Source organism: Pezoporus wallicus, unplaced genomic scaffold, assembly GCF_028554395.1.
Source record: "Pezoporus wallicus isolate ANWC-B61680 ecotype Strahan unplaced genomic scaffold, APGP_CSIRO_Pwel_v1 contig_11395, whole genome shotgun sequence".
Classification (NCBI taxonomy): domain Eukaryota; kingdom Metazoa; phylum Chordata; class Aves; order Psittaciformes; family Psittacidae; genus Pezoporus; species Pezoporus wallicus.
Genome location: NW_026636241.1, coordinates 256,503 through 270,315, shown reverse-complemented (window position 1 = coordinate 270,315; position 13,813 = coordinate 256,503). Strand labels below are relative to the sequence as shown.

The 13,813-nt window shown below is 49.7% G+C and overlaps 1 protein-coding gene across 1 annotated transcript in view; it reads right to left on the bottom strand.

Moving 5' to 3' along the window:
- WLS (Wnt ligand secretion mediator) overlaps positions 1-13,813 on the bottom strand; it is a 32,880-nt gene that overhangs the window by 1,913 nt on the left and 17,154 nt on the right. The window contains exons 3-11 of the mRNA XM_057399175.1: positions 7,569-7,693; positions 6,334-6,495; positions 4,887-5,023; positions 4,335-4,503; positions 4,055-4,152; positions 3,881-3,944; positions 3,019-3,162; positions 1,384-1,467; positions 146-299 (exon numbers count right to left, since the gene is read on the bottom strand). Coding sequence (XP_057255158.1) covers positions 146-299; positions 1,384-1,467; positions 3,019-3,162; positions 3,881-3,944; positions 4,055-4,152; positions 4,335-4,503; positions 4,887-5,023; positions 6,334-6,495; positions 7,569-7,693 — 1,137 coding nt within the window. The remainder of the gene's footprint in view (positions 1-145; positions 300-1,383; positions 1,468-3,018; positions 3,163-3,880; positions 3,945-4,054; positions 4,153-4,334; positions 4,504-4,886; positions 5,024-6,333; positions 6,496-7,568; positions 7,694-13,813) is intronic.

The window sequence follows — 13,813 nt, the reverse complement described above, 5'->3', positions numbered from 1 at the left end:
CCTGCTAGGAAAACCAAACTATCATTTGCATCGCATTTTAAAATGCTGAATGTGCACTTTGGCCAAAATGTAGAAAACTCAAAGGTATCACCCACATTATATCACTTTGTTGCCATGACAGCCTTCAGATCTTAAAGGCATTTACCATTGGACTGGTCTTCACCGTAGTTCTTGTGCGATGGTGCGTACAGGAACATGAGGGCGAACACGTAGAGGTTCCACATCCCATAGATGCCGGTGAAGAAGGCGCTGTTCACTTGTATCGTGATGTCCCCCCACTTCCAGTGGCCTTCGGTCACCTGCCAGGGAGAAAGCAGACATGGGCTGGTCAGTAAGGCCAAAGTCTGCACGGAGACAGAAGTGATCCCCTAAAACATCAGCTTCACCCCAAGGTTTGCCACCTGAAGGGTGGTACCTAGGAGACAACCTCCTTACACCTGAAAACATTACACTTCCATAAATAGGGCTTTTATAGAAGGAAAACCAGGCTGAATAATGCAAACAGCTCACGTGCTGAATGCTGCCTTGCTGCTTCTGGCTCACAGAGAGGCCTGGGCTGACAGCACCAGCCTCAGACATGCGGAGGTTTGTCATGGTTTAAGGAAGTGTCATCACTATTAATGTTACTTGAAGATGTACAAACTGTTCACACTGAAATGCTGGCTTTCTGGTAAAAAAAAACAGACATAAGGGGGAAAGACAAAAGCTAAATGAGCTTAAACTAGGTTAGCTTAGTGACAGGCCAAGGGGAATGGCTTTAACATGCCAGAGGGGAGACTGAGATGAGCTCTTAGGCAGAAGCTCTTCCCTGGGAGGGCGGCGAGGTGCTGGTCCTGTCCCCACAGGCCCTTGTCAAAAGCCTCTCTCCAAAATGACATTTTTGAAACAGATGCAATCTGAAAAGTCACTTAGAATAAACCTTCAGATTCACTTCAGTAGTGATACAAACTCATTTGTACGGAGATGGCCTCGGGGCTCAGAATAAACAGGTCCAGATACTGCTGAGAACAGCGGGGCTGCAGAGTGCCCCCGGGGAAGACTGAACTCTGATATTTCTCTGTGGCCATACAAAGCCACCAGGTCCTTTCAATGTGAACAGAACATTTTTCACTCTTGCTGAGTTCTCAGAAATGACATAAACCCTGTTGGCTGATATTTCAAACAGCACAGCCCAACCCTTCCCGTGAGCCAGGGGCCTTTGTGAAGGCTTCAGGCTGAGCCATTTTATGGCAGTGCTTCAAGTAAGTGAAAACAGCTTCTTAAACAGCAAGTTGTTATCAAACCTGCTGGTAACAGGCAGATCTTCTCTGATCAGCAAGTGAGTTGTTAGTGGCTGTGGAACTGGGGGCTGAGGTACTTAGAGGAAGCAGTTTTATCACTCACCTGGCTCACGATGAAGAAGATGACCGTCATTGCTGCGCACGCCAGGGTGATGAGCATCAGGAACTTGAACCTAAAAATCAGCCCCTGTGTGGAGAGAAATGTCACTGGTCACATTAACAGACTCCACAACACCCAGTTTGGGTTTCAGCACATACAAGAGACAAGCATTAAAATACAGGCAAAGAAAAAAAAGGGTCCAACCCACGAAACCCCAAAGCAAAACAACCTCCACCCACTCCTCTGCGCCGGGGTCATATTCTCCGCTCCCCACACGTCTGCATTCCTGCCGGATGCTCCCGGGCGTGCGTGTCTGGACAGCTCTGCCTTTCCATTACATTTGCCTTTGTGACTGATTTACCAGGAGCTCACGTGGATGGGGAGGCACGTCAGCCCACGCCATGGGTTTTCCCTAGGAGGTAGCTCACAGCTTCGGTAGGACAGACATCTGTGGAGAGCCTGCCTGGCTCAGCAGGACGAGTCAGTGTTTCACCTCCACATCTGCCTGGGAGGGAACTGCAGCAATTCCCAACACCCTTCAAAACTACACTGGCTATTAGAGAGGAACATGGACTGCAGGATAAACTAAGACTCAAGATCACTCGCTTGGGAATGTGACTGCAGATTGCTCTTGCTCCCACTAGCTTTACATTTTTATTCACAAGCTCTTTTTGCTTTGTCTTTGCACGTGAGTTGTTTTTCTTAACCTGTTTCTGGAATTCTGCTGGAAATGTCAGTGTCTGCGTAATTACTGAGCCACACTGCAACAACAAATGGCTATTAATTTAACTCTTCCAGATCAGATTCACACTGTCTGTACACAGAGCGCAGCCCCAGCAGCTCCACAATACGAGCTGAAGTCCTGTGCTAAAGGGAAAGATGCTTAATTTCTGCTTGAAATTCTCTCAATTCCAATTTCCTATTTTTTATGTGCATTCCTGATGGGTGATGACAGACTTGTTTGTATCAGAAGTGACCATTAGTTGTTAAGAGAACAACGTTGGTGTGTTGATATTTATCACCCACGGAAACAACAAGTACTCTCAGCTTAAGCATTACAGTGTGCTCCTTGTGTTTTGCAGCAGTTAAAGACAGCTAGGACAGAAACAGGGATAGTAAGATGAATGTGTCACATTGATCCTGTCAGCACAGTTTCCCTCCTACAATTTGGCTGGGAAAAGACAACCCCAAAAATACTAATTGACATCCTAGAAAACAGGGGGGTCTCAGCAATACTTTCCATTAAATATAGTCCTTAATATTACAGGAGAAATGAAGTGTGAGGGCCTGATGTGCTTACAACCTATAGTGATTTCAATGGTAATTTGGGCAATTTACTTCTGTTCTCCAGCACTGTTCAGTATGCTGGGAGGTGGCAAGTACTGACAGAAAAGGAGAGGGAGCTTACATACCCTCCTAACAGGTTAAAGTATTCCACTGGGAATAAAGACCCAAATAAAGAAGAAACTTCCCACCAGTCAAACCAAAAGGCATTTAGGGGATTTGAGCAGAAGAAAGCTGGTGAAGATCAGATCTCCCAGTTCAGGGCTGCATGGATAGGGAATGTCTCAGTATAGACTTTAAGGTCAAAAATGCATTTATAAAGTAAAGAATCTGTGCAGTGAGGAGGGCTGTTACCTCGTAATGAAGGCGGCGAGCCTTGCTCATGGCTGGGAGGCTTGACTGCTTCCCACTGATGTTCCTGAACACTTGGAAGACCATAAAACACAGGAAGAGGAAATAGAGACACAGGCAGATTCCCGCAACTATAATAAAGGCCATCTGGGCAGTGTGAGTCAAGGGAACATGGTATGAGCTGAACAAGGAGAACAGAAACATTATTCAAGTGATTCCCTTCTTTTAGTGTCATCCCAAAGGTCAAAATTGCACTTTTACTTGATGAGCTTGGTGGGGAGCAGGGGCTCTGTGACCCCACACTCACCAAACACTGCCTGGGTGACATTGCCAAGGAGATTTGGGGAGCTGTTGCCAGCCAACAAGCTCCAGTGAGGCTCCTGCAAGAGGGATGGGTGTTGTGGAAGGGGAACTGATCCCATTAGCTTATCTCAGCCCAGGGATCAAAATTAATGGCAGCATAACAACCCCTTTCAGTAGGATCTGGAAGAGCAATGCATGGAAATGCCTCAGCAACGCCTGCCTGAGTAATAGCAGCAAATGGAGGTCCCCAAAGCGGATGCTGTTGAGGCTGGGGGGTAAAGGGTCATGGGTGCTGGTGTTATTGTGATGACCCCCAGGACCTGAATTCCCCACGCTTCCCTGCAAATCTCAGACATCTTGGAGAGGTTCAGTTCTGCAGTGACTCCCCCAAGCACAGCACCAGTCCCTGGGGTACCAGCTCCAAACCTGCCAGGGCGGCTTCTTCCAAATGACACCAGCATCTCCAGCCCCCCCCTCACAGCCCTGGGATGCCAGAAGGAGGAGGGTTTCCCCACACTCTCTCTCTCCCATCAACCCTGCCATGAGCTGGGGTGAAGGATACAGCCAGCTCTGTGCCAACTTCAGTGGTCCAGATGCTGTAGAAGGGGTTCTTCAGCTGCACTCCCCTGCAAAGAGGAGAGACATCACTGAGGCTGTCACAGAAGCCAACAAGCTTAACCTGCTGGTCCCTGCTGCAGGAGGTGGCCAGAAGTCTCAGCTCACAGTGTGCACCTACCTCTCACACATGTCAAAGATGAAGAGGCAGAAGGAGCCAACAGCTATGGGTCCAACCTGCTTCCAGTACCCCGAGAGACGATTCCTCTCGTTCTGGTCCTGATCAGAGGGTCAAGAAGTGGAGAGGAGGAAGAGAAAAAGGAGAAGCAAGTCAGGCTGAAGTCCTCTTGCCTGGTGCAAGCCCCACAATGTTGTTTGCAATGATTAACAAGCACAGGGGAGTTGCAGGGTATCACTGCAACTGGGGCTGGAAGCCACCTTCCCTTCTGTGTGGTACCCACCATCATGTGCTCCCCACAGAAGATGATCCAGAAAGACAGGAGCATAGCATAGAAAATGCCTTGTCGAATGTCTCCGAAGAGCAGCATCCAAGTCCAGTCAAATCCGATGGAAAACCACTCCACGGGGATGTTAATGAATGTCATGGAAATTCCTAGAGCAAAGATGACCCTGGAAGGGCAGAAACGCAATCTCTTTCCAGCTTGCTTGTTCCTCAACTTGAGAACAGAGCCCCAGCAGCCAAAGCTGTGCATGAGGAGCAACACAAGAACACCCAGCACTGCGGGGCAGTGTCAGCTCCTGCCAGCAAACCCTGGGGGGCTGAGCCCCTGTGAGCAGCTGTGGACAAACGCAGCTCCTCATTCCCTGTGGGTTTAATGGGCAAGAAGTTAAGCTATCGAGGTCTCCTGCTCCCAGTGAGCCTGGGTGGAGGGAGGGGACAGGGAAGAGACCATTCCTGTCTCTCCACACATAGATTGTGGGAGCAACAACCACCTTGGTCAGCGTGCTCTCACTTGAGGGTCACCATATCCAACACACAAGCCCCTACTCACTTCTCCAGCAGCACAGGAGCACGTGTCATCAGTGTGATCCGTCTCCAGTACCAGACCATGATGATTAAAATGCTGGGTGTGAGGAAGGTCTTCATGGCAAACCACACTTTTGTAAAGCCTCCGTTCTGATGGATGCCCTAAGGAAAAAAAAACAGGGTGGAATGCAACAGCTGTAAAGGGTTTAGCAACATTACTCCATGCTTCTCCTTAGGGGATCTGACAGGAGAGGCATGTAGGCAGTAGTACATGTAAGCACATGTAGATCACAGAATCCCAGACTGGTTTGTGTTGTAAGAGACCTTAAAGCTCCTCCAGCTCCAACCCCTGGCACGGGCAGGGACCCCTTCCACTAGAGCAGCTTGCTCCAAGCCCCTGTGTCCAACCTGGCCTTGAACACTGCCAGGGATGGGGCAGCCACAGCTCCTCTGGGCACCCTGTGCCAGCGCCTCAGCACCCTCACAGGGAAGAGCTTCTGCCTAAGAGCTCAGCTCAGTCTCCCCTCTGGCAGGTTGAACCCCTTGTCCTATCACTCCAGTCCCTGATGAAGAGTCCCTCTCCAGCATTCTTGTAGCCCCCTTCAGATACTGGAAGGCTCCTGTGAGGTCTCCATGCAGCTTCTCTTCCCTAGGCTGAACAGCCCTGACTTTCTCAGCCTGTCAAGATGCAGCTACTCTTTGAAGGACATGGTTTATCCAACACAGGAAAGGGAGCAGGTTCCTATTTAGCACCCAAGGTGCCTGAGCAGGCTTCAGAAGTCCTGAAAACTAATACCAAGACACAGCTTCCACCTCGAGGTGCAGAGCACTCAGGAGAGGGACACTGACACAGCATGGAGAGAGCTGGCAGAACTGCTCTCAGACAAGTAACAAGATACTCATGAAGCCAAGTCACCGCCGGTGGGAAGAGCATCAGCCAAATGAATGCGTCTCTCCGGACACACATCCCTCCCACCTCTGTCTGCAGTCACCACAGCTCACTGCTCCTGCTGAGAGGGATGGTGGTGGGAGGAAAAGCACCAGCCATAAGGGAGGGCAGGAGCAGGGACAGCTGACAGCCAACCCAAACATCTGCATGGTCATAGCCAACGCCAAGAGAGACCAGGTCCCCTCTGAACCCTGCTGGCCTGTTCCTCCTGAGCTCCAACCCGTAAGAGGCAGGGCTTAATCAGATGGAGGACTCATCACTCAAGCCAGACTGTGCTGGCGAGGAGAGGACACAGGGGAGCTCCCAGAGCCATGGAGGTGATCCCAGGGCAGTGCAGGAGGGTGGCCCTGCTCCAGGCTTGGGGAAGGCTCCTCAGAAGAAAGCAGTCAATGAGGGCACCCCTTGGGAAGGAGGGAGACCACATCTGCAGGCAGGAGCTGCCCATGCTGAAGAGCAGGACCTCGCTGTGGATCAGAGGAGCCCCCAGGCAGACAGCACAGGCAGAGGCAGGTCAGGCACTTACCACGAGGCGGATGTCCTTGATCTCCCCGATGCCCACGTTAATGCCCTTCCTCTCGTTCACGGGCAGGCGGATGTTGAGCAGGTAGTACTTGTGAGCCACGCTGCCGATCTCCATGAAGGGCAGGAAGTCACAGTCATAGTGACGGCCCTCCGACTCCAGGGTCTAGAGAAAGGGCACAGAATGCTGTGGTCAGCCTTGGATGGGCTCCCTCCATGGGGAGGGTGTGCAAAACCCTAACACTGGGACCACTGCTAGCACTGAGAGCCTGTTTGCCAGTTCCAGCCTTCCTGGGGAGAGCCTGTGACAGACAGTGCCTTGGGGACATTCTTCAAAGGTTTTGCTGGTTTGGGTCAGAGTCAACAGCAGGTTCACCTTTCGGGCTCTTGAATAGTCCCCAGAGTCAAAGGAGCCTCTCAAGATGAAAGACTACATTAGGATCCAAGCCTCCTCCCTCAGCAAGCACCACTTAAGCCCAAACAAAAGATGCAGCTCCCTCACACGTATCTTGATGTGCAGTTTAAGTCCTGTTCTACTAGCAATGCTCCTCTCTGTACCTCAGATGTGTTCACTGCATAGATGTGGCTGTATGGGAGGGCACAGGTGTCACTGGAGATGTAAGTGGTTGCTGAAAGGGACTGTGAAATGGGAGAAGACACAGAGCTGAAAACCATGGCCTGGGGAAGAGACGCCAGATTAATTTAAGCACCGGAATTACAGTCTGCAGCACAGGAAGAAACATCTGGATTTAAACAAGATGCTGTTCTCATCCGGCTGTGCTTGCTACCCCTCAGCCTTCGAGCTTGGGGCACTGAGAAGTTCTAACAAACATCTCCGGGTTCTTGGAACGCTGCTGTGTCCCTGGGGGCTACATCCCCACCACTCCTGTAATAAGGTCGTGTTTATCACAAGCACAAGATGGAAAGGTCCAAGTTCTCTAAGATGGTTTGCGGTACACAGAGCTCAAAGCATTTTTGTTCCAGACAACACCTCTGCAACACCTCACACCTCTTCTCCCTTACAGCTGTAAGTCTACCCCAACTTCACCCCCTTCTCTTGTATCACCAAACAGGACCGGTTGTGCATGGAGCTCGTCAGGTTTTCACAGGTTTTGAGCTGACACATTTTGAAGTTATGATTGAACAATTCCATGCTTCTAGGAAGCACCAGGGAGGAAAGGAAATCAATTCCCAACACAATCCACACCCCCCACCTCCAGCATCATCAAAGCCCCTTACTTTTGGCGAGCCAAAGGTGCATTTCAGCTTCCTGATCTCTATTGCATGTGCTATTTCCTTCCAGTCATCAAACATGTCATCACGATACGCCAGCGACACATCCAGGGTGATCTCTGCATTCTCTTCTGCAAGAGTAAGGAGACATCAGGCTTGTGAGAGAGGAATGGTACAGAGGATCAGATGGGTACCAGAGCCTGTAGACACACAGAGGACCTTACAGAGACCCACAGCTATGGAGGGGGGTGGAAGATTTTGCATTCCAAACACCACAGATGAAATCACCCTTTTCAAAATGTTTATCTCCTTTCCAGCAGAGAAGGAGGAATCTTTACTGGTCATAAAGGTCTGACACTCTCCTAATGTACCACGACTTACAGCTTATGTTATGGCTGTGGGTGAAGAGCATTATTTATTCATACAGCATTAGAAATAATAGTTCATGTAGAACTGGAGCCCAGACAGCTGCAGAGACAGAGTAAGCCAAAACCAATCCAACAGCCTCTTCACCAGGGGCTGGCTGAGGGATAATAAGACAGGCTTCTATCTAGACCTTCTGCAGGTAACACAAGGTCCTTCTGCTTCAGGAAGCGACTATATCACATCATAGGATTTGCTTTAAATCAACACTGAAATAGTGTTTATAGAAAACCAGAAAAAGATGAAGTACATAACTCTGGCTGGCTAGATGAGCTCTAGAAAGGGGAAAGCATGCAACTATCATAGAATGGTTGGGGCTGAAGGGACCTTAAAGCTCCTCCAGCTCCAATCCCTGCCATGGACAGGGACACCTTCCACTGGAGCAGCTTGCTCCAAGCCCCTGTGTCCAACCTGGCCTTGAACACTGCCAGGGATGGGCACCACTTCCAGGGATGGAGCACTTCTGTTGTCATGCCTAAATGAACAAAGCCATCTATTAATGTAACCTTGTGTTTCTTCTGGCTGCAAGCACATCATCCATAAACACTGGAGCCCAACCTCTTGAAGGTCTAGAACACGGCCCTTAACAACAAGATGCATTCTACCAAAGAGATGTTAAATGAAGGAAACAAAAAGGGTCACTGGGATCTTTGGGTGGATGGAAGGAAGGAAGCAGGGAAAGGCCCTGCTGGGCAGGGTCATAACTCATCACCAGAAGTATAAATTGCTTCAGAATTGTCCAGAACTTGGATCCTCTGCTCTTCAGAGATAAGCCAGGGTTCCCAGAGTAAGAGCACACGACTCAAACCTCCTTTAAGAAGAAATTTAACCCCCCCTCAACTGTAGCCGTGCTGGCCCTGCTGGAAAACCCCTCAGGAACAGCCACACATGCTGGAGGTGACCGTTTCTGCATGGGGTGTTCAGCTCAAGCCATTCTCCATTAGACTTCTGAAACCCTCCCCTCCACATCCACACCAGCACCGATCTGTTCCTGCCTTTACGGATGCACCAACGGGCACATGAGTAAACACACACTGAGCTCATGGGGAAGGTCACCACGTCAAGTTTGCATGGGACCAGGCAGCTCAGCCTCTCCTGGACGTGTCACAGGGAGCACAACTGCTTTTAGATACGCTCTTGCTAGGAGGCTGCTGCTGCAAGAAGGAAATGAGGCTGGAACAGGCTTATTTAGGTGCCATAACTGAGCAAGTTCATGAATTACAGTTGAAGGCTGCCAAGGAGCAACACATAAACATGCTTTAAAAACCCAAGGCAAGTCTGTACCAGCTCTACCAGATGTAAAACCCTCCTATTGACCAGGCACAGATCCCAGGGAAGGCTCTGAAAGAGAAACATGTTCTGAAATGAGTATACGTGTGCTGCAACCTAACCTCTTTTCATAGACCAACACACTCTGAAAGCCACAGCTGTTGGGAAAGCTGTGGAAGAGCACTGCAAGATGGCTATGGAACCATCATCCATGGAGAAGCGTTGGAAAATGGCAAGGGAACCACTTGTGCCCCTGATCCAGCGCTGCTCTCACTGCAGACTGCTCACCCTTGCAAGCTCGTGGCACACTTTGAGCTCAGGAGGTCAGAAATGCCTCCGTGGATCTAATCTGAGCCACACACACATTCCACCAGGGCTGTGGCACTGCACAGCCAGACACCAACATGTGCCATCCCGTAAGGATCTGAAAGGCTTACACAATATCGACACCCATAGCTCTGCACCAGGGGCCCTCTGCATGGGAACAGGGCTGGCTGCTCTCCTGGCAGCACATGGGAAGGGCTGCAAAGACACATCAAGCCTTGATGAGCTTTGAAGTTCAGCTCTGAAAGCAATCTGGTCTTCATAAGTCTGAAGGGAGGCTGTGTCATGTCTAGCAGCAAGCAGGAGTCTTTCAAGCCTGGGGGTCCCACATATTTGTCATCTTCTTCAGCTACGTTTTTGCTGGGACAATGTGGCATACTCACCCCAACCGATGGGAAGGGGTGTGGGTGGTATCCGGGGTCCAGACTTGCTATTTATAGTGTTTGAAGGTGGCTCCATTACATATCTGATGCGGATGCATCAAGGTTTTTCTGAGCATTTAGTTTCTTTCCACACATGATCAATAGCATCCAGACTGGTGTCAGGTTCCTTTCTGCAGCAGCCATTATTCAGGTTGCCATGAAACATGAATTTGCTCAGATCTACTATTTAGAAGACCAGCAAAACAGATAAATGGGAACATAGAGTTAAACTTGGCCCAGCTACAAAGAACTACAAACTTCATTTCAGAAGCCATAAAACCAAGTGGAATGCTTGGGATTGAATCCAACAAAAACAGCTTTTGTTATTTCTTCTTTGCAATCCAAATGTTGCTGTTGCCATCGAGTATGAAAAGCAGAAGGCAGAAGATGTGCTGGTGTGGGCCTTTACAGGCGGGTGGAATAGAACCTCCCTCTACATTTCCATCAGTCTCTGTGTTTGGGTAATGTCCCCCATAGAAAGAGGAATGTGCAAAGACCCTTTGAGACTGTCACTGTAAAATACATATAAATATGTGTGTATATATATATACACACATAAACATATACACAGGGAGAAGGGAGAGAAGCAGCAGGTGATGTTCCACCATGCTTGGTTTCAAGACACAAGAAAGCTGTTGGAAACCAGTGTTATTTACTACCAAAACAGTGGAGCAAGAGGCAAGGACTCACAGCGAAGCCAGTCTTTACTTCTGGAAGTACTGAAAGATCAGAGTGTTTTAACCATTCGAGGCTGAGCCACAGCAGAAGGGGTAAAATACATGTAATAAAGAGAAAGCACCACTGCAAACCTGTGCTAAGCTCCTCAGAGGCCAACCTCTTTGAGGAAAGCAGTTATTCAGTTCCTCCACACATGAGGATCAAGGCAGAAATCTCTGCCCTATTCAGTACCAAGAGATGAAAAGCCCCATGCCAGGAAGCTTCATCCCTCAAGGACCATGTCAGAGCACCTCCTCGTGGCACCCTCCAGATTAACTTTGCCTACATAGATCTTGGGGATGACATCTAGATTATTTGGAGCCTGGAGAATCACTTTCGCTATGAGCAGCTCCAGTGCTGAGTGACAACCTCACCGGTGTCACTGGATAAGATTGAAAACCCTACAGAACACAGACAGGTTTGTTTAGGTGATTATGCATTCCAGGTATGAATGATGAGAAGACACACTCCTGTGGGGTTCCAGCTTTGAGCTTTCTTGCCGAGTCTCCAGTTGCAAGGCTACACATGGAACCATAGAAACATCAAATGGTTTTTGTTGGAAAGGAGCTTAAAGCTCCTCCAGCTCCAACCCCTGCCACGGGCAGGGACCCCTTCCACTAGAGCAGCTTGCTCCAAGCCCCTGTGTCCAACCTGGCCTTGAGCACTGCCAGGGATGGGGCAGCCACAGCTTCTCTGGGCACCCTGTGCCAGCGCCTCAGCACCCTCACAGGGAAGAGCTTCTGCCTAAGAGCTCATCTCAGTCTCCCCTCTGGCAGCTTAAAGCCATTCCCCTTGGCCTGTCCCTACATCCCTTGTCCCAAGCCCCTCTCCAGCTTTCCTGCAGCCCCTTCAGGCACTGGAGCTGCTCTCAGGTCTCCCCTTCAGGAGCCTTCTCTTCTCCAGGCTGCCCCAGCCCAGCTCTCTCAGCCTGGCTCCAGAGCAGAGCTGCTCCAGCCCTCGCAGCATCTCCATGGCCTCCTCTGGCCTCGCTCCAACAGCTCCACGTCCCTCTTGTGCTGCTGCCCCAGAGCTGGATCAGGGCTGCAGGTGGGGTCTCACCTCTAGAGATGCTCTGGAGCAGGTCAGAGCCATGCCCCTGCAGTGAGGGACTCCCCAGTACCTGCCACTCTCTGAGCACCAGTGTATTTTTTCACATTGGCATTTTACTGCCAGACATTCGGTGCCCAGGATCTTTTCCATGATTCACTTTGCTCTGTGACATTCACACAGGATGGCTTTACTCACTGTACAATGGGCTAAAAATAGAGAAGTTGTTTCAGAAGGTGGCTCTGTGCCATCTGCATACTAATACAGCTGTCTGGAAAGGAACATATGCAAGGGAACAGAGGAAGCACTAGAATTATTTGCATTGCATTCCCATGCTTCACCAGCTCTCTAAAATTACAAAACCCTCCAAGGAGACCAAAATGGGCTGAACTTGAACAGGAGTCGGCAGGGCTCAGCCAGCCCCACTGTACACAAGGGCTTTCCAGCTGCAAAGAAACCAGGAGACGTCTCACTACATTTTAAGCTCACTGGATGGAAAGAGAGATGAAAACGTTGGTTTTTTTTTTTTTTACAGTGAAAGTCTGTAAAGGCCCCTCCGTGCTTTCTGCCATCTGATGCATAAAGGTGTCATTAGCTGATGCCCAGCGCTTTGTCCTCAGGGATGATGCATTCCTGCATGTCAAATGGTCAGCAGTTTCAGGTTTACTTTCCCACAAAGTTAAACTGAGGCAGGATGAGCCCACCTCTAGGGGCTCCTCAAGCCTCTGGCAGCCAGGGAGCCAACAGCCCCCAGGTCCCTGCTCCAGCTAAGGCTGTTAAACAGAACTGTGGCTGCCCCATCCCTGGCGTGTCCAAGGCCAGGCTGGACACAGGGGCTTGGAGCAAGCTGCTCTAGTGGAAGGGGTCCCTGCCCATAGCTTTAAGCTCCCTTCAACCCAAACCAGTCTGGGACTCTATAAACACAAGGGAAGTAGCTCAGCTTCTTAACATCTGCATTTTTAAAACATCAGCATTTCAAAATCATTCCTGAACATCTGCGTTAAGGAACTCCAGAGCAAGTTTCCAAGATGAACGTGATAAAGGCTGGTTTCTCCTCCTGCAAGTGCCAATCCCACAGGATGTTGCAGGATGCCTGGCCCCTGCAAGCCTCAAATTGACTTTAACATCTTTGGACCATGCTGCAGGGCTCTGGGAGCCAGCGGAGACCAGGATGTGTCCCCAGGGAGCAGGCAGCAGCTCCAGGCGGGTAAGAGCATCTGCAGTTAGCAGGCAGCAATGCTTTCCTAGATGATCTGAACAGCTTCAAGACGGTCATTACGAGGGTGACTGGCAGAGGCTTTAACACTGCAACGCCTTCCAGGAGCCATCCCTGGTTTGGCACCAGCCCCTGCTGGCACTGACTCCAGTAGGATGACTGCTGGCTTTGAGGTCACTCGAAGCTTAAGGGAGAAGAGGCTGGAATTGTCAGTTTAAGAGAAGAAGTGAGGTTATTTCACACGGTTGGTGTTTCACATCTTCAGTGTTGCCTCTCGAGGAGCTAATTCCAATTACCCCATCGACGAAGCTCTTGCACTGATGCAAAGTTAGCAGCGAGATACAGAGACACAAATGCAATTGTTTGGGCTTAACAAGATTTAGTTTAATAGCTTATAACCTCTCAGAGCATAATCTAGCAACCAACAACCACGTTACTCACTAGTTGCTTAGATTTTACACTTCATTTACATTTGGTTCAGCTTGGCACAAAGTGTAGGAAAACAACACTTGCAAGTACTTCCTTCACTCCAGGAGGGAAAACCTTCAAGATGTGTCAAGCAAGCTCACACCATAAGAAGTATTAAAGTCCCTTGTCTGCAAATGCTGCTTAGAAAACCCACCAGCAGCTACTGAACTGATAATGACCAGAAACGGAGCTCTTCCCCGCTGCAAAGTGGCAGAGCTGAGCCCAAAACCTGCCTTTAGCACCCAGAGGGTGGCCCAAGAGAAGCTCTTCTGCTTTTAAAGCTCAAAACCAGTTCCCACCTTTGAAGTCATGCAACACAAATACTGACCTGGAAAGGTTCCCTGCACTGAGGAGAAACACTGTCC